The sequence below is a fragment of the Pelodiscus sinensis genome, chromosome 1 (genome assembly GCF_049634645.1).
Source record: "Pelodiscus sinensis isolate JC-2024 chromosome 1, ASM4963464v1, whole genome shotgun sequence".
NCBI lineage: Eukaryota > Metazoa > Chordata > Testudines > Trionychidae > Pelodiscus > Pelodiscus sinensis.
In genome coordinates, this window is record NC_134711.1 from 128,604,799 (window position 1) to 128,627,604 (window position 22,806).

Sequence of the window (22,806 nt, forward strand, 5' to 3'; positions counted from 1 at the left end):
TGTTCAAGGTGGTGGAGAGCTTATGCCACTAAAAGCACTACGTCCTTGATAGTGGATGGGAGGCCTGGTCATGATCCTTCCTCCCACTTCATCAGCAAGTGGCTTTAGTCTGGAGCAGCAGGGCATGCAGTCTAAATCTGTTGTACCTTTGTAGTGTGTTAAGGATTGATGACAAATGTAGTAGTCCATGTTCACATCCTTAAAATCATGTCAGAGAAAAGGTTTCAAGAACAACAGGCTCCAGGTCCACCAGAAGGCAAAGGCAATGTACAGTTGTTGTATTTGGAGTACTACCTACAAGCTATACTGAACACCGTATTGCAAACATTATAGCACTCCTGAAATGGAGAGAAGGCCTATGGTGTAACGTATATAACTCAGGGATGCTGACAATGTCATATTTGTCAGGGGGCCAGGAAGTTCAGTGGTTAGGGCATGGACTAGGGAGCAAAGAAATGTGGGTTCTATTCCCCAGCTCTGCCAATTGGGTCAGTAACTTCAAATGTATATGTAGCACTTTAAAGACTAACAAGATGGTTTATTAGATGATGAGCTTTCGTGGGCCACTGTATTTTGTTTCAGCTACACCAGACTAACACGGCTACATTTCTATCACTATTAAAATGTATATTGTGCCGTAGCTTCCCCACTTGTCAAATGAGGATAATATTTGTGACCCACCTGTGCAAAGCACATTTGGATCGTTGCATAAAAAGGTGCTGCAGAAGTGTGTATTATCATAACACGGAAGCTGATACTCCTACCTATGGTGAAGGATACAGAACACACTATCCTATTTTTCATCTCTGTGACTCATATATATGCACGGGCCACTTAACATGTGTGCTAAAATGTCAGGAGAGTCACATTCAGGCCTTGGCTTGATGATCCTGGAAAAACTATACAGAAAACCCACTAGTACTTCTGAGAATGGTGGGGAGGGAGAATGTTGCGTAATTCTCTAGTGACTTCCTCTGATCCAAGAAGTGTTATTGGTCCTAACCTGTCGGTCATCCCTCTTCTTCCTTTGGTAACAGGGGTTCAGGATGTGAAAGAGCAAATGAAAGGGTTTCTAAGGCATCAGAACAATTCCTTTCCCCCTTAAAAGGTGTGCAAAGCTTTCAGGACAATGCCCATTTATAAAACATATGTGAGTGATACAATTTGGTCTAAAAAGCCCCAAGTAAACACCAGGGATCCTTGGTTCTGGCAATTTAATCTCTAAAAACGTGTATTACAGTAGCACTTAGAGACTCCAGTTGGGAATTGGACCCCATTGTGTAAGGTGCTGCACAAAGAGGTATTAAAATCCATGCTCTGGCCCCATCTCCTTCCACAAATTCATTGCACTAATATGCAGTGAATTTCTTTTTCTAGTTTTGGTTTTACTTATTCAAAACCATAAGCCAAATGCTAGTCCCCTGGGACACATGGTGCTTTAGCCCAGATCCACAAGTAACTTTTTACACAGGTGAGCAGTTCCATTGAACTTGGTGAGACTAGTCACATGTGCACTCACTTTTCTAAGTGCCTGAAGGTTGCAGATCTTGACTTGCCTTTCTTTCATAGACCCACATGTTTGTATGTGTTCAGGGAGGGAAGGTGGAATAGCTCATAGAAATATTAATAAGTCAATGCAATGCAAGACAAAAGAGAGATTTTCTTAGGCATAAAATGTAACAGGAGCCCTTCAGAGGTGGAGGGATATTCAAAAGCATTTAGTACTGGGCTAGCTCTACTTCACAGAAGTCAGTGTGAGTTTTGCCATTAACTTCCATTGGAGCAAAGTTAAGCTAAGTTGACTACTTCTGAAGATCTCACCACAAGCTTTCCACAAGGAGACAATACCCAGTCCAACATTATCTCTGAGGAAATCTGTGTGGACTTAGCTTTACACACTTATGTACACAGTGGCCAACATGCAATATTAAAAAGCATTTTTCTTTTATTTACATGCAGATAGTATGTGATCTTTTTAAAAAGACTGTTCATGGTTCTAAGATAATTGTTCCAAAAAGCAGACTGTAATGAAAATTAAAAAAAACAAAAAACACCCCACCAAGTATACAAGAAAATCAATGCATTTAATAAAATAAAGCAAATCTTTGTCTCCCTTTAAACTGTATGCAAAAATATGTAAATATGTCTGTTCAAAAAAGATAAATCTCTTTCATTTAGTGGTGCATAATAATTACTCAAATCTATTAGACAAATGTATTTGGTGGGTTTGAATTAATAGGCCATGCAAGCTTTTTTTCCTTTGCTTCTCTGTCAAATGAATCATAGATTGAGTCTTTGGTTACAGTTTTGGTTGGTGCAGGGATTTCTGAGATTCCGACATAATTTTTTTTGGCTATCCTGGAACTGGTGGTGATGGTGTATGCATTGCTTCGATAGCACTTCATAGAGGACATGCAAAATGTTTCTTTCATCCCTTTCCTGAAGTTTGCATTATACACTGAGTACAGGATGGGCTTAGAGGCTGAAGAACTAAAGGATATCCAAGTGATAGCCATAAAAACCAAGGAACTCTTTCTGTAGTCTGTTTCCTGTGGGTGCCACAGCTGCACCACATAAAAAGGGAGCCATGATAGTAGAAATACTAAATTTAACATCAGGAACATCTTGATGGTTTTCACTTTTGTCCTTGGAACTATATTCATGGTCCGCCTAACTGTTCTGCCATCAGTACCTATCCTCCAAATGTATTTGATGACCTTTTGGTAAAACAGGATGATGAAAATGGATGGAATCAAAAAACTCACTAATAGGTGGATGATGCTATAGACAGCTCCCTCCCAAGAATAAGGGAGAAAAAAGTTGCAATGGTTGTCCCAACTAGAGCCATAGAAGAAGAAAGCTGGGGACACAAAAGCGGCATCAAAGATCCAAGATGCTGCAATCATTTTCTTGGCTTTTTCTCTGGATACTTTGAAACTCAAAGGGTAGACAATTGTGTAGAACCTGTCTACGCAGATGGAGAGCAGCACGTAGATCTGGACTCCAGGGGTGAGATACTGAAAATATCTCACCAGTTTGCACATGATGCTTCCAAGGGTCCACCTGCCAGACATAAACTGGAGCAGCACAAATGGAGCACTTGCCATGCTAATGAGGAGATCAGCACAAGCCATGGAGACCACAAAGTAGTTGGTTGTAGACTGAGTTCTCCTGCTCCTGTGGATCACTAAGCAAACGAGGGAATTTCCAAAGACAGAGAACAACCATAATGCTCCAAAAACCATGCTGGCTGCTACTATTTCCCCTGGTCTCAGTTCATACTGCAGGACAGTACTGTTCCTCTCTGACCTGTGTTCCTGGGAGAAATCTGCCATCTCATGGCTTGCCAGAGACATAGAGGTGTTAGAGTGGCTGTCGTTCTGTAGTGGTAGCAGTACTGTTGGGATAACAAAAGCACTTTTGCTACTATCCATACCATGGGCAAACATCATAGTTATGTTTTCCTCTTGAGCTCTGCATGGAGACAGAAGCAGGAACATTATTGTTAAAAGGGGGAGGGAAAAATATGGTTAACAACTAATACATTTGGCTTTGGGATATTACTATGAAAAGTAAACAAACCCACATTTGAGTATAAATCGCACCTTTTTATAATCCATTCCATACTTCCCTGACACCCTGGATATGTGGGTGTTGGTGTGTATATATATTTTTATGTGTACATGCATGCACGCGCGCGCGCTGCCATGTGGTATATATCTGTATTTATCTATCTAGCCCTGAGGGACCTGCGGAAGAGATTATAAACAGGAGCTCTTTTTTAAAATTCACATGTGGAGTGGAGATTTGTTTATTTTTCATATCAGTAGCCCACAACTTCATGGACCAAAGGCCAAATCTTGCTCTCCTCATTGTGAGTCAGAGCTTTGCTACTGACAGCAGCAGAACAGATGTTTGGACCTATGTTCACAGAGAGCTGCAGTGATGAGAGAGTCACAGACGAAACCATGACTGGGAAGCATAGAAATGCTAAAAAATTCTAAATTAGTAACCTTCTGCAAAGCTGCTCATGAACTCACTTCCCCTTGTTGCAGCAGCCTGTGTGCTGCCCATCCCTTCAAGCAGCAGCAGCAGCAGGTTGCTGAATCCTTTCTCTCCCCTGGCATTTCTCAAGCAGCCAAGGACTTGGCGGTTCTGGGGAAGAGCGGCATACAGCCAGATGTGAAATTCAATGCCCAGACCCCTCGTGGTGGACAGGGAGGGAAGATAGGGCCAAATATGAGGAGAAGAAGCCCTTGCATCTTGGAAGGAATCAAGGGAAATGATTCCCATAGCTCCTGCTTCCCTGCCACCTATGAGAGAAGACAAGAAGATCCTTTCCCTGCTATCTGGGAGAGCAATCGGCAAAGTAACGTGAGTGAAAAGTGATGGTAGGTAACTGAGAGGAGGGAATGGGGGAGAGAGGAGAGAGTGTGGAGGGATGTGTGCCCACTGGTGGTAACTAGATAACTGACAAAGGTGAGTGAGAGAATTAGGTATGTATGTGACATGGGGGACTGGACATCTAAATTCCAGGTTCATAAAACTCCCACTGAACCCCACAGGTGCCTAAATTAACTCTGCTCCAAAGTTTTTGAGAGAGAAACTCCCAAAGTGCCAACGTTTCTGCTTCCTGGACTACCCTGCACACTCTAGGTGTTCGAATGCTTCTCTCCCACCTATGTCACAGTGTGATCCACAAAATGGCGGAAAATTGATGTTCACCTGCCTTTCTCATGTGCAAGACCCCATCTGTAGGCATACGTAGAGGCTGCCTACCCAACCTGGTCTCATTCAAAAATCTGGTTGCCAGAGGAAAAGGTTAACAACTTGCTTCAGGCTGCAGTCTCACCGTTGTCCTGTTGCTTTCTTTCTCTGGCCCAGGCACCCTCTGATCGTTTGTCCATAGTGGAACAGCTTCAGCAGGAGAGACCGAGTTCCCTCCCTCCCTCCGCCAATCCCTCGTCAGACTGTCTAACAGCACAGTGTTTGAGCAGTGGCAGGTTCTTATCTTCCCCTCTAATAGAGGGAGGGATTGAACTGGGTTCGCTGCCAGGTCGGTGCTTGGATCACTAGGCTAACAGCTATAAGGTTGGCACTTGCAGTATCTCTTCTGGCTGTTAGAGGGGAGAGGGCCTAACTCATTCTCACAACTGGCAGGCGCCTTGGCTGTCCGACTCTGGGAGAGGCGTTTCTGGCTGTGGATCACTAGTAGAGATAAGTGCCCGAAACCGTGTGCCCAACATTGAGAGAGAGGTGGGGCTCAGGACTTCTCATCAGCATCGCCTTGTTAGCTGGCTGAGACAGTTCCTAGCATGTTGGCTTTTATGGATGGTATTCAGAGGTGGCGGTCTCTTCCTTAGTCATTGTATAAGGGGGAGCCTGTCTCAGGATTTGTTGATCACAGTGTTGATCCTGTGGCTTTCTTGGCTCCTAAAAGTTAGGCATTGTGATGCTGAGCATTGCCGTGTGTGAGCTCCTTGGGTAAGGGAGAGGAGCAAGTGGTGGAAGCAGAGATGTGTGTATGGTGGGTGACTGGTTGTCATGGTAACCAGGTAAGGGAGATGTGTTATTGGGGGCTGGCTTATTGGGGTGAGTAAATGGCCACAGGGAAGGTACCCGAGAGTATTGGTGGGGTGGTTGTCTCCTGATCTGTCCACCATCCAATGTGAGGCTTCGTGCCATTGTACGCCATTTCCTTCAGCAACTGGAGAACCATACACTTGAATAAACTACCCCGGAGAACGCTGCCTCACTCGCTTCACCCCTCCTTAGTTATCTGCTTCTCTCTCTCCAGTCACTTCCTCTGAGGATTAACTGCTCATGAATTCAAAATCTTTTTATCAGCTGCAGAACTTTCTCAGTAGGGCTGGGGAAGAAGATGGCAGAAAAAAGTCTGTTTGTGAAAGAGTTGGTAGAAGGTTGGGAGGTGAGGGGGAATCCAGTTAGGTTTTGTCCCGTGCACTGATTATCTTGCCTTTACTCTGCCTATTGCTTTTTTTTTTTTTCGTTAGACAGGAAATACAGCCAGCCTCTGAGGATTGTGTGCGCTCTGGAGGGATCTCTGTGTGAGGACTGCAATCTTGGCTAGGACTAGGGATCTCCAGCGCAGAAAGCACAAGTCTCTATAGCTTGAACTAAAGGGTCAGGCTGTCCAGCTGGGGGCTGTCACGGAGGGATACATATGCAGCAGCACTCGGCTGTCATTTTGAGGATTTGCACTGACATTCTTGGAGTAGGAACTCTGAATATTAAACAAGCACCTGAAAATTCTGGTGCACAGCTAATTTATGCTTAGTTGTGTCCTGTGACTCTGCCAGAGAGAATGAGTGAGAGAATATACTTGTGTCTACTTTAGATGCACTGTAAAAATAAATCCTGTAGCTTTGTGACTGGGTTATAAACTGCTGCAGTAAGCTGTTGCATGTAGAGATCAATTCACCACTTAAAAGCTGAGACTTTTGGGACAGCTCCTAGCTATTTCACAGAAAAACTCGTGCCCAGCTCTGGGAATAAGTGATGTTTGGCTGGTTTTGAGATGGGTGAAATTATTTTCTCTGTGTTTTGGGGGCCACACTATGAATTGACACATTGCTTTCCACTGGGCCAGAACCGATTGTTTTGGAACAATCAGTCACATGAACACAAACTTATCTTTTTCTATGCTCACATGGCTCCATCTGCTTCCCTACTGGAGCTCTGCAGAGACCCTTATTTTCTCTAACTTCCTAGTAGTACAATCCATGCAGCTGTGTTAAAAGCCTTCATGCCTCTAAAGAGGAATTACCTACCAACCCATTAGTCAGAAAAGAAAGTGTAAGATTGGAAAGTGCATAGGCCCTTGATCACGTAAGGGGGATGAGTGCCCTAGAATTGCACTGATGTTAGTGGGATTTGAGAGCACTCAGCATCTTGCCAGGTGGGACTCTTGGTCTCCTACTGAGCACTGAAGAACACTCTTACCTTGTCAGTGCTCCAATTAGGGATGTAAGAGACTAGTTGATGATTTCATATGCATATGCTTATCGGATAGTCGATTACTGACTTGATTAGTTGCTCCCCGCCCACCTTGCTGCCTCTATCAGAGACAGGCCGTAAAGCAGGGGAGCAGGAGCCAGTGCTGGGGGCAGCCAGCTTAAAAACCAGTTGCCCCCAGCACCGTGTGTGTGTGGGGGGAAGCGAAGCAGTGGGGAACTGGCGGCACTTCCACCTTTTGAAATGTAGCTTTTGCTACATTTCAAAAGCAGAAGCACTGCAGGGAGTATGGGACGAGTGGGAGATTCAAACAGTCCCCCACTGGCCCTATGCTCCCTGCTTTTGCAATGTACAAGAGCCCCTGGGACTCTTTTGTATTTCAAAAGCAAAGCGTGCGAGGAGCACGGGGCCAGCGGGGGACTGCTTGAATCCCCCACTTGCCCCGTGCTCCCCATGTCGCTTCTGCCGTTGAAATGTAGCAAAAGCCAGAAGAGTTCTTGCTACATTTCAAAGGTGGAAATGCCCATATTGACTAATTGAATTAATTTGATTGAATTAATTGAATTAATTTAGTTGATTAATCTAAATTTAACATTCCTAGCTCCAATCCCAAAGGCTAAGCATAAAAATCATGAGTAATAATAACAGTCCCTTATTTTTATACAGTGCTTTTCATTCACGAGGCTGCCCAAATTATTTCTCAGTGTTTGTATCTATACAGGAATTGTTTCATGTCACGGAAATGCAGCCACCTCTGGGGTCGAATGCAGCTGTCCTTTTTTCCCAAATGAATTTTTAGGAAGCAAACAAAGCACGACTTCTCCCTTTGAAAGTACAGAGGAAATTTGGTGAGGTAGGATGTAATTGTCGAGTTTGAGATTTGGCTGGGGAACTGGCACCAACACATCTAATCTTGGAGAAAATTTCAGTGAAATCTCTAATGATTGAGCCGGAGTTCCACATTGCATCTGAAACACAACATCTCCCGCACTGCAGTGTCCCAAGTGATGACACCAATGGACTTGGAGGAAAAAGTGTGAATGACTCGTTCACCAACACCACTCGTTGAAACACCTGGTTTTCCCTTGCAGATGTCATGTTGATGAATCCAGGAACTTCCAATGTCACAGCTCAAGCTGAAGGCTGAGTGGCTTTAAAGGAAGCAATTCAGAGGTAATAATGATTGCTTCTGATTACTCTTGTAATTTTTAAGTGGTGGCAACTATACTCAGGAGTCTCCTGACAAATCGATGTAGTTGTGCACTGTTAAAAAATCTTCAATCTGACTGCTAATCTACAACTGTTAGATGTTAAGAAACTATTCCGAGTCCCTGAGACAATGGTCACAACACACAGAATAATTCAGGATGGGGAAGAGATGCAAAGTTGGCCTTGAGCTAACTTTGTACTCCCCTGATCCTCACAGACTTTAAGGCCAGAAAGACCACCATGATCATCTAGTCTGACCTCCTGCACATTGCACCTCACCTGCCCACTCCTGTAACAGACTCTTAACCTTTGGCTGAGTTACTGAAGTCCTCAAACCGTGATTTAAAGACTTCAAGTTACAGAGAACCCACCATGTACACTAGGTTAAACTTGCAAGTGACCCAGGCCCCATGCTGCAGAGAAAGGCAAGTCCCCCACCCACCTCAGAGTCTCTGCCAATCTGACCTGGGGGAAAATTCCTTCTTGACTTTATACATAGTGATCAGTTAGCCCCTGAGCATGTGGGCAAGGCCCAGCAGCCTAGTACCTGGGAAAGAACTCTCTGTAGTAACTCAGGCTAGGTCTACACTACAGAATTTTTGCACAAACATAGCTGTTTTTGCACAAGAACTTGCGGAGTGTCCACACTCAAGTGCATTTTTGCACAAGTAAAATGAAAGAGCAGAGGGGGTTTTTCGGTGTAGGTGTTCCTCTTTCTACGAGGAATAACTCCTTTTTGTGCATGAGCTCTTGCACATAAAGGTGCGTGTGGACGGGCAATAGGGGTTTTTTTGCGCAAAAAGAGGCAATCGAAAAAAGCACAGGTGCGCTGGTGGCCATTCTGTAAATAGCAATCAGTTTCCTTTCAAGAGAGTGTCCATGCTGTCTTGATGCTCTCTTTCGCAAAAGTGCATTGCTTTTTCAATGCACTTTTGCAGTGTGGGCACTGTCTTCTCAAGAAGTTTTTATGGAAGATCTCTTCCGCAAAAAGCTTCTTGCGCAAGAAGCCTGTAGTGTAGACCGCCTCAGAGCCCTCCCAGCTAGTATTCCATCCCCCGCCATTGGAGATGTTTGCTGTTTTTGTCCCCATTGCACCTTTTGAAAGGCTGTTCCAGAACTTTACTCTGATGGTTAGAAAGCTTTGTCTAATTTCAAGCCTATGGCTATGTCAACACCACACTTTAGTCATTAAAACTTTTGTCAGAGGTCTGAAAAAACAGCTCCTCAGAACAACAAAAGTTTTAATGACCAAAAACTCTGGAGTAGACCATGTTTTGTCAATGGGAGATGCTCTGCTGGCAGAAAAGCTACTGCCCTCGTTGGAGGTGGTTTTATTTTGTTGAGAGAGGTCGTTCTGGTGATGAAGAGCAGCTACATTGCATACCTCACAATGGTGCAGCTGTAGCTGCACAGCCATGCTGTTGTAAAGTGTGCAGTGTAGACATGGCACTAACTTGTTGATAGTTTAAATCCATTTGTTTTTTGGTCCACACTTGCACTTAACTTAAATAACTTTTTTCTCACCCTGTTATTTCTCCTATCTGATGTATTTACAGAGAACAATTGTATGTCCCCTCAGTCTTCTTTTGGTTGGGCTAAAAATGCCAACCACTTTGAATCTCTAATCCTTGGATCATCCTAATAGCCTTTTCTGCACTTGTTCCAGTTTGTCTTCATGTTTCTTAACCATGGGAGAGCAAAATTGCACATGACATTCCAGGTGAGATCTCACCAGTGCCTTATGAAAGGGTACTAACATTTCCCTGCCTCTAATAGAAATACCTCGCCTTATGCATCCTTGGACTGCATTCGTCTTTTTCACAACCACATCCCATTGGTGGCTCATAGTCATCCTATGATCAATCAATACATGCAGGTCTTTCTTCTCCTTTGTCATTTACAACTGATATGCCCCCCACTCACAGCAAAAATTCTTATTAGTCCCTAAATCAGGGTGGGCAAAAGGGCCTCCACGGGCCAGATCTGGCCCACCAAGAAGGTTGATCTGGCCCGCGGAGTCCCTGCTGCTCCCCCGCCTCCAAGCCAATTGGAGTCGGGGGGTGGGGGAGCATATGAAACTTCCTCTCACCCTTCAAGGAGCATGCTGCCCTTCAAAGTGCCGTATGCTTACACAGGGTGGGGGTTGGGGCAGGGCAAAGGAAGCTTCGTGCAGCTCCCCTGCCTCCAGACCCTGATTGGCCTGAGGGTGAGGGAAGCGCGTGAAGCCTCCTTCTACCCTGTGAGGAGCATGTAGCACTTTGAAGTGCCTCATGCTCCTCGCAGGGTGGGGTAGGGCGGGAGGAGGCTTCAGGTGCTGCCCTTGGCCCCAGGCCAATCAGGGCCTGGGGATGGGGGAGCTACGCAAAACTACCTTTGCCCTGCCCCGGCCCTGTGAGGAGCGCACGGCACATCAAAGTGCTACATGCTCCTCACAGGGCGGGAGGAGGCTTCGGGCACTTCCTCTGCCCCCAAGGGTCAGGGCCTAAACCAGAAGGGAGGGGCAGTACACTTCTGGGCTACCCCACCCACAGACCATGATTGATCTGGGAGCAGGGGAGTACTCAAAGCCTCCTTCTGTCCTACCCCCACCCTGCGAGGAGCATGCAGCAGGACGTGGTGTGGGTGCCTAGTGGGAACAGGGGGGCAAAGGGGCTCCCCCACCCCCAGACCAAACATGGTCTGTGGGTGGGGTAGCCCAGAAGCATACTGGCTCTGCTCCTTCTGGCTTAGGTCCCGCCCCTTCTGGGTGGCCCAGGGACACTTCAAAACTTTTTGAAGTGTCTCCCAGCCAAAAATTATTGCCCACCCATGCCCTAAATGGATGACTTTGCACTATTACATTTCATCCCATTTCTATTACAAGGTTTACAAGGTAATGCAGAGCATCTTGTATGATAGTCCATTCCTCCTCCATAATGACAATATCTCCCAATGTTGTGTTAGCCACAAATTTCATTCGCACACTCCCACTCTTTGTGCCAAGGTCAGTAACAAAAATGTTAAATATGATTAGCCTCAAGACTCGTCCTGGAGGAATTCCACTAGTAACCTTTCTCCAGCCTGGCAATCCACTTTTCAGTGGATTGATGGGAGTCTTCCCTTTAACTTCTCTTATCCGCTTTTCAGTTCTCCTATTAATTCCTATCTTTTCCAATTTAACTAACAGTTTCCCATGTGGAACTGTATCTCAAATGCCTTTCTGAAATCCAGGTAGATTAGATCTACTGCATGTCCTTTTGTCTAAAAAATCAGTTATCTTCTCAAAGAAGGAGATCAAGTTGGTCTGGCATTAGCTACCTTTGGTTAAAGCATATTGTATTTTATTTGAGTTACCTTTCATGTCTGTGTCCTTAACTATGTTCTCTTTCAAAATTGGTTCCAAGACTTTGCATTCAATTGAGCTCAAACTAACAGGCCTGTAAATTCCTGGATCATTTTTCCTCTTCTTCTTGAAAATAGGAACTATGTAGTAACTCCTCACTTACTGTTATAGTTATGGTCCTAAAAAATGCTGCTTTAGCGAAACGATGTTAAGCGAAGCTAATTTCCCCATAAACTTAAATGTATATGGAGGCAGGGGATGGGTTCCAGATGAATTCTTTTCAGCAGACAAAAGGCAGTATATACATATATAGTATAAGTTTTAAACAATTTAGTACTGTACACAGCTCTCATGATTGTGAAGCTTGGTTGAGGTGGTGGATTCAGAAGGTGGAATATTTCTTCCAGAATGTCTTGCTATAAATGATGAACTAGCACTTGGCCGAGTCCTCGAGGGTTAACATGTTAATGTAGCTTTATACTCTAGAAGCACCATGGGCTGAGGCAGGCGGGAAGAAATCCAATAGAGACAGGCCAGTGGCTGCAAATACTTCCCCGCTGAAACTGACCGTGATGATGAACCCATACTACCCCCCGGAGTGCGCCACTCTTGCCTCCAGATGGTTCATACCAGGCTGCACAGCACCAAGAGTGTGTGAGAGAGACAGACAGAGACATACACGCTGTATGTGTGCATGTTTGGGAGAGAGAGGCAGACAGATGTGTGTTGCCCCTTTAACTATGCTGACCTCACTTCAAGTACACTGCAGTTGTAAGTAAAGTAGACTATGAAGTCCCGGTACAGGACTCTGTAGCTGTGATATCCTACAGAGGATTACAGTTCTAGAAGTCTGGTATTCATCAAATGGATTAGAAGCTGCCTAGAAGATGAGTCTCAATGTAATAGTGAACCAGTCAAAACAACACCCCCACCCAGAAAAACACACAACACCCACAAAAATATACTCACTGCCTCCTAACCATAGAACACCAGAACTGGGAGGAACCTTGAGAGGTCATTGAGTCGAGTCCCCTGCCCTCATAGCAGGATCAGGCCCCATCTAGATCATCCCTCATAGAAGTTTGTCTAAAAGCCAATCCCCTTCCCTCTAAACAGCAGGGGCTTCCCTCCTCCCTGCCCCTTGTAGCCAGACAGGAACCCCTTGCCACATCCATCTTGCTTGCCCCTCTAAGATGCCTCAGAAGCACATAGGGCACAGAGAGCAATAAAATCAGCATAGTCTTTGATGCCTTGACAGAAGGCCCGGATATGCTGGCTCATCGTGTCCCTGGACAACTGTAAACATAGATAAGAGGGCCATCAAGCCAGTCGTCGACCAAGAGGCTGCAGAAACTGCCCTTGGCTAGCACAGATATTGATATGATCACACAACTGTCCCGGGAGAGGAATCTCCCGCTGAGTAAAGAATGTTCAGTACTCCCAATTTAGTTATCTCTCTCTTACAAGTGTAAATTATGTTCACAACTCCCTGGTAAGAACTGGCATCACAAAGACGAACCAGCACAATTTGGCACCTTAGATAAGAAAGAGAATATGTGACCCCACGGGTATAAAGATGGGTCCAGCAGCTCACTCACTTTGAGTATGAAGCCATCAGCTGGCTAGGTGACTCCCGAGATCCACATGGGGATGCTCAGCCTCATATTCGTCTTTCCGAGGAATTGAGTGACCGATCCTGGCCTGACACGCTGGACTCGAGAGACGCAGAAGCGGGTAAAAATTGTACCTGTATGAGTCCTTTTCTTTTGTCATTGTGCACGTATAGCATTAGAGCTCTATAAGGCTAAGTTGTCATTTTGGTATCATTATTTTGGTGTGCTTTGTTTTCCCTCCTTCCCTTGTAACCATTTAAGACCTGTATTTGCTAGCAGTTAAGAAGTTGAGCAATAGCCATTGTAACCATATGATAAGTTTCTCTAATAAACCTGTAACTGTTTAAGCTTTAACCTGACTCCTTCTGTTGCTGTAACAGAACCAGACACAATTAAAAGAGTCGTAGCCAGTCAGGGATAAACGCAGTAAGAGCTAAGTATCGAGTCATGTCGCCTCCACGGGGCAGACTCTTCGGGCACTCGTCAGCCTCCCAGGCTGCCTGCTGCAAAGGGACCTTCGTCCTAGCAGTCAAAGACTCGGGTGTATTTGGGCTCACAGACCACTCGCTACCCCGGCCACTGGCTGACACCCCTCCAACAGAACTTCCACTTAACAAAGCTGGTAAACAGGGGTACGTCTAGACTACGTACCTCTGCTGACAGAGGCATGTAAAATAGGCTACTCGACATAGTCAATGAAGCGGGGATTTAAATATCCCCCGCTTCATTAAAATAAAAATGGCCACTGCGCTGTGCTGGTTCAGCTGATCACTGGCACAGCGTGCGAGTCAAGATGCGGATTGGTCGACAAGGGAAACCTTTGTTGACCGTTCCCCTATGCCTCGTGGAGTGAGGTTTACAGGAGCGGTCAAAGATTCCAGAAGACAAGGAAGATTCCAGAAGTGCCAGGGAAGATAATGAAGCAAGTAATTAAGGAATTTGTCTGCAAACATCTGGAAGAAAATAAGGTGTTAGGTAACAGCCACCATGGATTTGTAAAGAACAAATCATCTCATACCAATCTGATAGCTTTCTTTGATAGGATATCAAGTCTTGTAGATAAGGAAGAAGTGGTGGACGTGATATACCTAGACTTGAGTAAGGCATCTGACACAGTTTCGTATGACCTTCTTATCAATAAACTAGGCAAATACAACCTAGATGGGGCTACTATAAGGTGGGTGCATAACAGGCTGGATAACTGTTCTCAGAATAGTTAGTAACAGTTTACAGTGATGCTGGAAGGGCATAACAAGTGGGATTCCTCAGGGGTCTGTTTTGGGGCCGGTTCTGTTCAATATCTTCATCAACAATTTGGATGATGGCATAGAGAGTTCACTTATCAAGTTTGCAGATGATGCCAGGCTGGGAGGGGTTGCAAGTGCTTTGGAAGACAGGATCATAATTCAAAATGATCTGAACAACTAGAGCTGTGGTCACCAACCCGTTGATCATGATTGACTGGTCAATTGGGAGGGTCCGACCAGTCGATCACAAGGTGTTCAGGCCCCCCCATTTCCCTACACCCCCAAGAAACCTCACTACCTACCTCCAGCAACAATGGAGGTAGCGCCAGCTTCCTGCGGGGTGGACAAAAGTACAGCAGCTGCACCACTTCCTGGGTTTCCTCCCAAAGAGCCGGCGCAGTACCTGAAAGGTCAGGTCTGTGGCATGCCAGGGATGATCTTACCCTGTTGGTGGCGGGGGGGGGGGGGGGGGGGAGGGAGAAGGTGTAGAAGTCCCCAGAGGAGGCATGCATGGACTTCCCTCCTCTGTGGGGCGGGGGGGAGGAAATAGGAATCCCTGGAGGAGGCACGTGCTGGGGACTCCCTGTTCCCTGCCCCATCACCCACCAGCAGCCTGCTACCTGCCTCATCACCCTGTCCCCTACCCCCACCAACACCCTGTCCCCTGCCCCAGCACCCTGCCCCAGCACCCTGTCCCCTGCTGCAGCACCCACTGGCATCCTGTCTCCTGCCCCCATTAGCACTCTGTTCCCACCCCAGCACCCTGTCCCCTGTCCCCACTAGCACCCTGTCTCCACCCCAGCACCCACTAGCACCCTTCCCCAGTACCGTGTCCCCTGCTCCCACCAGCACAGTTGGGGCCCCATTAGTGAGGCGTGGGGGTGGGGGTTTGGAGGAGTCTTCTAGAATCACCTTTGACTTCCATGACTTTTCAAAGATGATAGCTAATAGCTCAGATACCTCCTCCATCAACTCCCTGAGCATTCTAGGATGCATTTTAAGGTATTTTGCAGGTTTCCTTTAAGGACAAAGACTTCAGTGGTGAGATGTGGAGTGACTGTTGTGTGAAAAGTGTTTGCCCACAGGTGATACAGTCTTTTATAATTTTCCTTTGTGAATTCATTCGAGAGTGTGGTGATTGTCAAGTTTCAACCTCATAGTTCTTATTGCTACCTTTAGTGCACTGGATAAGGTACACTACATTATTATGATAGGCATGTGTAGGGCCTATGGATCTTGAAAAGCATGTTGTGGGGGGGGGGTACTGATAATTGTAGCAGGGGAGATGTGTCTGCAGGTTTGTCATCTGTTGTTATGGCCTCTTTGAGTTGGTGGGTCTTGATCTGTGGGGAGCTTACTTCTGATGAGGAGTTTGGAGAGGTTGGTGTGTTGTTGGAGGGCCCAAAGTGGGGATTCAGGAAAGATTCCTTTCAGTATGTGGTCCCCATCAGGGATGGGTCGTAATTGTTTACTGATACCTCAGAGAAGTTACAATGTGGGGCAATCAGTGACAATGAGAGGTGTGTGGTCACAGGGTTTCCCCCCCCCTTCTGTATTGAGTAGATTCTTACAGGATATTTGGGGTGCCCTGTCCAAGGTGTAATTTGCTTCTCTGTTCGGGTGTCCATGTTTGATGAAAGTAGTCTTAAGCTGAAGGTTTATGCTCTGGACTTTATTCTTGGAACATATTCTGTGGTCTCTTAATGGCTTACTGTAGATTGCTTGCTGTGTTTGGGATGATTACAAGCCAGTTACTAATTAAATACACCAAAAAATCTATTCGCACTCCACCAGCAGGATTTCTAGCATGGTTATAGTGCAATGATACATTTACTGTCATGGTTAGATGCATGACTTTCTGAGTTTTGTTTGATTCACTAAGGAAAGCTATTTTAGCTTGTGCTAGAAATTATCCTTTTGTGACTCATGCAAAGGCATGATACATTTTTCTTTCCTTTCATAGCATTAAAAGGTTAATCAAATCAATTAAGAGACCAAGCAGTATATGCTAGTGGTATAAAATCTGAGTACTGAGTGAGGATACATTGATTTTTTTTGTTATTATCCAATGCATTATCTTACCTTCCCTGTGTCAGGAGTGTACAATAGCAAGCTCATCTGAAGACGTGGGTTTTGCCCACGGAAGCTCATGATATTATATAAGTTCATGATATTATATATATTTTTGTTAGTCTCCCAGGTGCCACAGAGCTACTTGTTGAAGTTAGATTAAACCTGCTGCCCCTCTGAGACTTAATAGCAAGTATATCCTGCGAAGCATTGCCATTAAAAAGAATGCACTGGACATTCATTTATCAGAGTAGCAATAATTTTACATAATACTGCAAAGCCAGCTAGTTAGTGCAAATTACTGGACATACAAACATCACTTGACTCTTGTTGATGCCACTTAGTATTTTTTTAGCTTCTTTTGGATGGCAAAATGTTTCCTGGGGAAGCCAGATTGTCAGGTGTGGTGCAGGAATTCCAAATGTACTCGCATTTGTAATCACACTTAATACCATGTTGGTTTCTGTTCCTGTTGTTCACATGGTACTAATGAATATGCGTAACATGCAGCCCTGCTACTGTTAGTAAGGCTGGTCTGCATCTCACATCTCCTCAGATATGTAAGAATGCTCTGGAGAGCTCCAGTTTGGAGGTGAGGTGTTGTGTCTCCCCCATGTCTTAGAGTGGAAGGGGAAAATGATCCTCCCTACTTACAAATAAAAGGAACAAATAAAATAAAATAATAATAAACTAGGGATCAAGCAAGAATCTGCACCATTGGTTTTTGTTGTTGTTTTGTTGTTGGTTTTTTTTTGTTCCCAGCCTGACACATTCAGGCGGGCTGAGTTTTGTACTGTATTTAGGAAAGTGTGCAGGGAAGATTGTCTGTGCCAGCAGCAGGCCTACTCTGGTTATTGTGCACAATGTACTGTGCTAGCAGTGGTAAAAGTTCCTAGTACGATCTCACCTGGCACAGCTGCTTTCTCTTACTGCAGGTATAGAGGTGGTGAAAGGAACTGGTGTCCTCAACAGCACAGTATACCCCTGAGGAAATTCTGCATCAAAAATTAAACATTCTGCACAAAATATTTGGAAATTCTGCAAGTTTGATTTGTCAATAATTAAATCAGAGACTCCAGCATGGCAGTGAGGAGCACCGGCCCCTGGTACCTTTCCGAGACCTGCAGAAGAGCTCTGAGTAAGCTCGGAAGCATGTCTCTCTCCTACAGAAGTCGGGCCAATAAAAGATATTATTACACACACCTTGTCTGTCTAGTATCCTGGGTACATGGCTATAGCAGTGCATACAACAGTGTTCGGGACATCCTGCCTGAACATCACTACAACGTTTTTGTTTATAAGCCAAGCAGGGAAGATGACAACCACACTGGGCCCTAGACAGTAGGATGGGGGCAGACTCAGCACTTGGGTGGGAGTGGGGCAGCCAGCCTGCAGTGCCACCCAAAGTGTGCTGCATGGTGCTCCAGCAGCAATTAAAGGGCTTGGGGCTCTGGGCACTGCTGCTGTTGCAGTAGGAGCCCTGGGCCCTTTAGAATTGCCAGACCCCAGGGTAGTTGCCTTCCCTTTAACTCCCCCCATCCGTGGGCCTGAAGCCAATATGGTATTGCTTTTTGTATCATGTATAGTCTGGTACTTCACATTGGTCTGTGTGCTTCCACAGCCTCCGTGTAAACTATTGCATCTTCCTCTAGCCTATAGGCATCTGAGTGTGATACTGGGCTGTGACTCTGTCTGCTATTTGATTTGTACCAGGAATATAGTCAGTGACTGGCTTAAATCACATTAGTTTTATTAAAAGACGTTGGCATTTTAGAGGCCTTTTCTGTTGATAAGGGTTACAAGAAGTTTATGGTCATCTCTCAGTGTAAAGGAACCCAATACACGAGACATCTGTAGAAGGTCTCATGTGCCCTTATGCTTTGTCAATCGCCACAGATTGTTTTCTGTAAGTGTACAAGAGCGGAGAGCAATTAGCTTCTGCTCCGTTCTGTGCAGCTGCAAAAATCTACTGCCAAGGCCATAGCTTCAGCACTGACCATGCTGCGTTTGTTTACAATACAGCAGTGAGGAACCTTTTTTGGGTCAGGGGCCGCTGACTCACAGAAAACTCGGTCGGGGACTGCACACAAGTGAGAAGTAAAGAAACAAAAACAAAAAACACACCCTCACTGGCGTGGCCCCTGACTGAGAAGGACAAAGACGCTCCCCACATTCTCCTCTCACACCAGAGCCTAGGCAGGGAGGGGGGAGGGAGAGGGAGGCTAGAAGATTGTGTGCTCCAGCTCCATGGTGGGGAAGCAGAGGGGCTGAAGCACCAGCATGAGCTCTCTAATGCTGGGGGGAACCTTGAGTCTTAGGGGTTGGATCCAGGCAAGCTGGGGGCTGCATTCAGCCCCCGCGCCTGAAGTTCCTCACCCCTTGTTTACATCACAGAATTTTAAAACTGGAGCAGCTGAGAGAATTTTTTAACTGTCTTTGGAAATTTTCTGGTAATCTTTGAAAACGAAGTCTGACAAATGGCATAATGAATGTAGTCAATCTAGCACTCTCTTTGGTTAACAGAATTTGTTAGAAACAACTAGAGACATCTAGCATAGAGAAGATGGTATCTCATGCCACTCCAGAAAAAGACGTCTTTTCCTCTGACTACTGATTCAGTAAATCTTTTAAGGTTCACACAGATTCTTATTTTTCCATTTTTCTTTTTTGCAGGTACCATTCATACCCACCATGCAGTTGGCTCAGTGATTTTCTCTATTATCCATTCTTTTCCATTCTCTTTACATCAGTTTCTACTTGATGAAGTAACAAGATAGGAATTCCATGTGCCATATGTACACTATGGCTGTGTGTACACTGGCCACTTATTCCAGAAAATCAGCCGCTTTTCCGGAATAACTTGCCAGCTGTCTACACTGGCCCCTTGAATTTCTGGAAAAGCACTGATGATGTACTGTAAAATCATCAGTGCTTTTCCAGAAAAACTATGCTTCTCCCGTTCGGGCAAAAGTCCTTTTCCAGAAAACTGTTCCGGAAAAGGGCCAGTGGAGACAGCACAGATTTCTTTTCCGCAAAAAACCCCCGATCGTGAAAATGACAATCGGGGCTTTTTTGCAGAAAAGCGCGTCTACATTGGCACGGACACTTTTCCGGAAAAAGTGCTTTTCTGGAAAATCATCCTGCCAATGTAGACGCGCTTTTCCCGGAAATACTTATAACGGAAAACTGTTCCGTTTTAAGCATTTCTGGAAAATCATGCCAGTGTAGACGTAGCCAATAGGTTCAGCATTGTCCCTTAAGATTATTTCTACAGCATCTCTTTTTAAATATCTAATATTGCCAGATAGTCCATCAACTTATTCCATCTTTCTCTCCCATCATGGCAACCACACTGCCATTGAGGAGACTATCAGCTTCCAGTTCTTTGATCACATGCACACTGAAATTAAAAGTTTTGACTTCATATGCTGTTTCTGTGAAAACTGTTCAATGCAGTTCAAAATGCCTTCAGGGCTATTTAGGACAGTGTCTGTTGTTTCAGCTGTAGGAATGGCTGAAGGTGATTGTAACTCCTGATACCACTGTTGCAACGTACGTCTGCACTCTAATGTGTTTTAAGGTTAACAGTCTTTGCACACACATTCAGTTCGAATGTGTGTCTTTGTACACACATTCACATTCAAGCTGGCTCTTTGATTCCAGGAAAAAAATGACTTGATTCTCAGTGGCCACTTTCTAGTTTGCAGTTTTGTGACAGGCTGGGCAAAATAGCCAATTTTCATGCGTCTATGAAATTTGGGTCCTTTGGCTGGGCAATTGCCTTTTGGACTGTGATCTTTCCCACATCTTGGGCATCTAGTCTGAAAAGTATTATATTTTGCCTGCAGCTAACTCCACAATGCCTGGGAGGATTCACTACAGTTGCTTTCAGCTAACATGTCACTTCATGTCACTTTTTATGTCACTTCCTCTAGGTTTCTTTCTGGTGTCCACTAATCTCTATTTTGGTTTGCAAACATCCTGATTGTCTTGCTATTTCTACTGCAGGGTGAAGAATTAAATCCATAGGTGCTTTTATTTCCCCCCAGGAGTGCTTCACCCCTGTTCTGCCCTAGAACCCTGTCCCCACTCCAAAATTACCCTATAGCCCTGCCCTCAATCTGCCTCTTCCCACCCCTGCTTTACCACCTCCAGGAGGCTCTGCCCTTGCTTTGTCTCTTCTTGCCACCACTCCAAGCTCTCACTCAAGACCTCCACCTGCTAGTCAATTGTTGATCTCTGCCTTCCTCCAATCACCCTCCCCTACCACCAAACAGCTGATCTGATCACCATTGTTTCCTGTGGGTGCTCCTATGATTAAATCTCTTTTCACTTGCAATTTCTCTTGCATGATGCTGTGGCCTAGAATGCTCGTCAAACTTAGCCAGCACCACCATGTTACTGTTCTTTGAGCTCTTTTCTCCAAAGGCAAAGAATTTGAAGATATATTCAGTGTCCCTACCCATGTCAGATAGGGGAGATTCAGGTTAAATCTGTCTCCTTATGAAGTTCAGTTGTAATGCAAAAAATGTGCAAATGAATGTTCATTCAGGCCAGTCTGATGGCCTGTCAAAGCTGAAGGTCCCTGGTACGTGAAACATTATATTTTGATAAAATTCTGCAGTTTTCAAGAGTGGAATTGTTAGCTTTTCCCCCCTTTTCCTTTCATACCTTGTCATTTGCACATGTGAAGCATGTTTGCCTGGCCATGCAATGGTATTCAAATACCCAAAGTGGAAGATTTTGAAATATTGGCTTTTTCAAACACCAGAAATGGCAACATCCTTTTTATCAGCTACTAGAAATAGTATAGTCTCCTAAAATATACTCTACTGCAGCCACGCTGTTCCAGGCTTCTTGGCATTGGTGGAAACATTCTTTCTGTTGCTTGATTAATGGGAAGGAATGTCTGCTGCACAGAAGATCTCAGTCGGATTTTTTACATGCACAATAGAAGACAATAATGGCCACACCAGAGGATGGAGGTTATGTCTACACTACAAAGTTTTTTTTCAAAAAAAACCAGACGTTTTTCCAAAAAAAATGTCAATTACGTCCACACTGCAATTGCGTTCTTTCAAAAGAAAATCAAAAGAACAGGGGTTTTTCTGACATTAGTAATCCTCATTCTACGAGGAAGAAGCCTTTTTCCAAAAGAGCTCTTTTGGAAAAGGGCGTGTGTGGATGGGGAAGAGGGAGTTCTTTTGCAAGAAGAGGAAAGAGAAAAAAGCACAGGTGCCCTGGTGACCACTCCGTCCATAGTAATCACAGTTTACATGTGAGATAGCATCCATTCAGTGTGGACACTATTTTTCGAAAAAGCAGATCGCTTTTTCAATGTGCTTTTGCAGTGTGGATGCTGTCTTTCAGAAGAAATTTTTCCGGAAGATCTCTTCCAAAAAAGCTTCTTCAGAAAGAAGCCTGCAGTCTAGACATAGCCGGAGTTAGCAAATATGTTGCAGGCTGTTTCCAGTCATTCTAACTCCAATCCTTCAATTTACTTGCATATCTGTAATTGGTTAGACATGCAATTGCTTTTAATGCTCCCAGATGCCTCAATAAAAAACACCAGAGGCCAAAAAGTCATCTCAAATTGCATTTTAACATGGAATAACACCTTTGACTTCATAAGGACAGCATTGGCCCTAAAGCCTGGCCCTGGAGCACCCACAACACAAAATGTTGCATCTCATCAGACTTTGAGCTCACCATGGGACTTATTTATTTCAAAAAGCTTTGCAAAATTAAGTTTACACTAATCAAATGTTCTGAGTACCTAGATTTTTCATGCCAATATTTACAAATTGTGAAAAAAAGCTGATAGCTTCCTTTTCAATGTGCCCAATGTCAATACGTTTACTGGACATTTTCTTTAACCAAATCAGAGGTGTTGATAGCAAGTGGAGTTGGCATTTTTTTGGGGGGGGGGGAGGTTGAGTAGAAATTTCCCCCCAAAATGCATTTTTAAAGGATCTTAAACTATTTGCAAATTGGAGTAAAATTCAGTGTATAGTTTTGGCCAATAAGAGAGAAACAGCTTGGAAAAAATTGTTTTGAAAAAAACTTAAACAACAAATAGTCCTGCAGCACCTTAGTGTGCAGCTACACTGCACTGTTATTTCAAGATAACTAGCGTTATTTTGAAATAACAATGTGAAAGTCTACACAGCTATTCTGTTACTTCAAAATAATTTTGAAATAATGGCTGGCTTATTCAGAAATCTGTAAACCTCACTTGGAGGAATAACAGCTATTCTGAAATAGCTATTTTGAAATAAGGCATGTGTAGATGCTCCACTGCTGCTATTTCAAAATAGCCCCTCACCAGGGCCATTCTAAGTTATTCCTCCCCCCCCCCCCCCCCGTGCCT

At 44.7% G+C, this 22,806-nt stretch overlaps 1 protein-coding gene across 1 annotated transcript in view; it reads right to left on the bottom strand.

The window, feature by feature from the left end:
- Nucleotides 1-2,204: 2,204 nt before the first annotated feature.
- GPR19 (G protein-coupled receptor 19) overlaps nucleotides 2,205-22,806 on the bottom strand; it is a 28,944-nt gene continuing 8,342 nt past the window's right edge. The window contains exon 2 of the mRNA XM_006115490.4: nucleotides 2,205-3,474. Coding sequence (XP_006115552.2) covers nucleotides 2,205-3,474 — 1,270 coding nt within the window. The remainder of the gene's footprint in view (nucleotides 3,475-22,806) is intronic.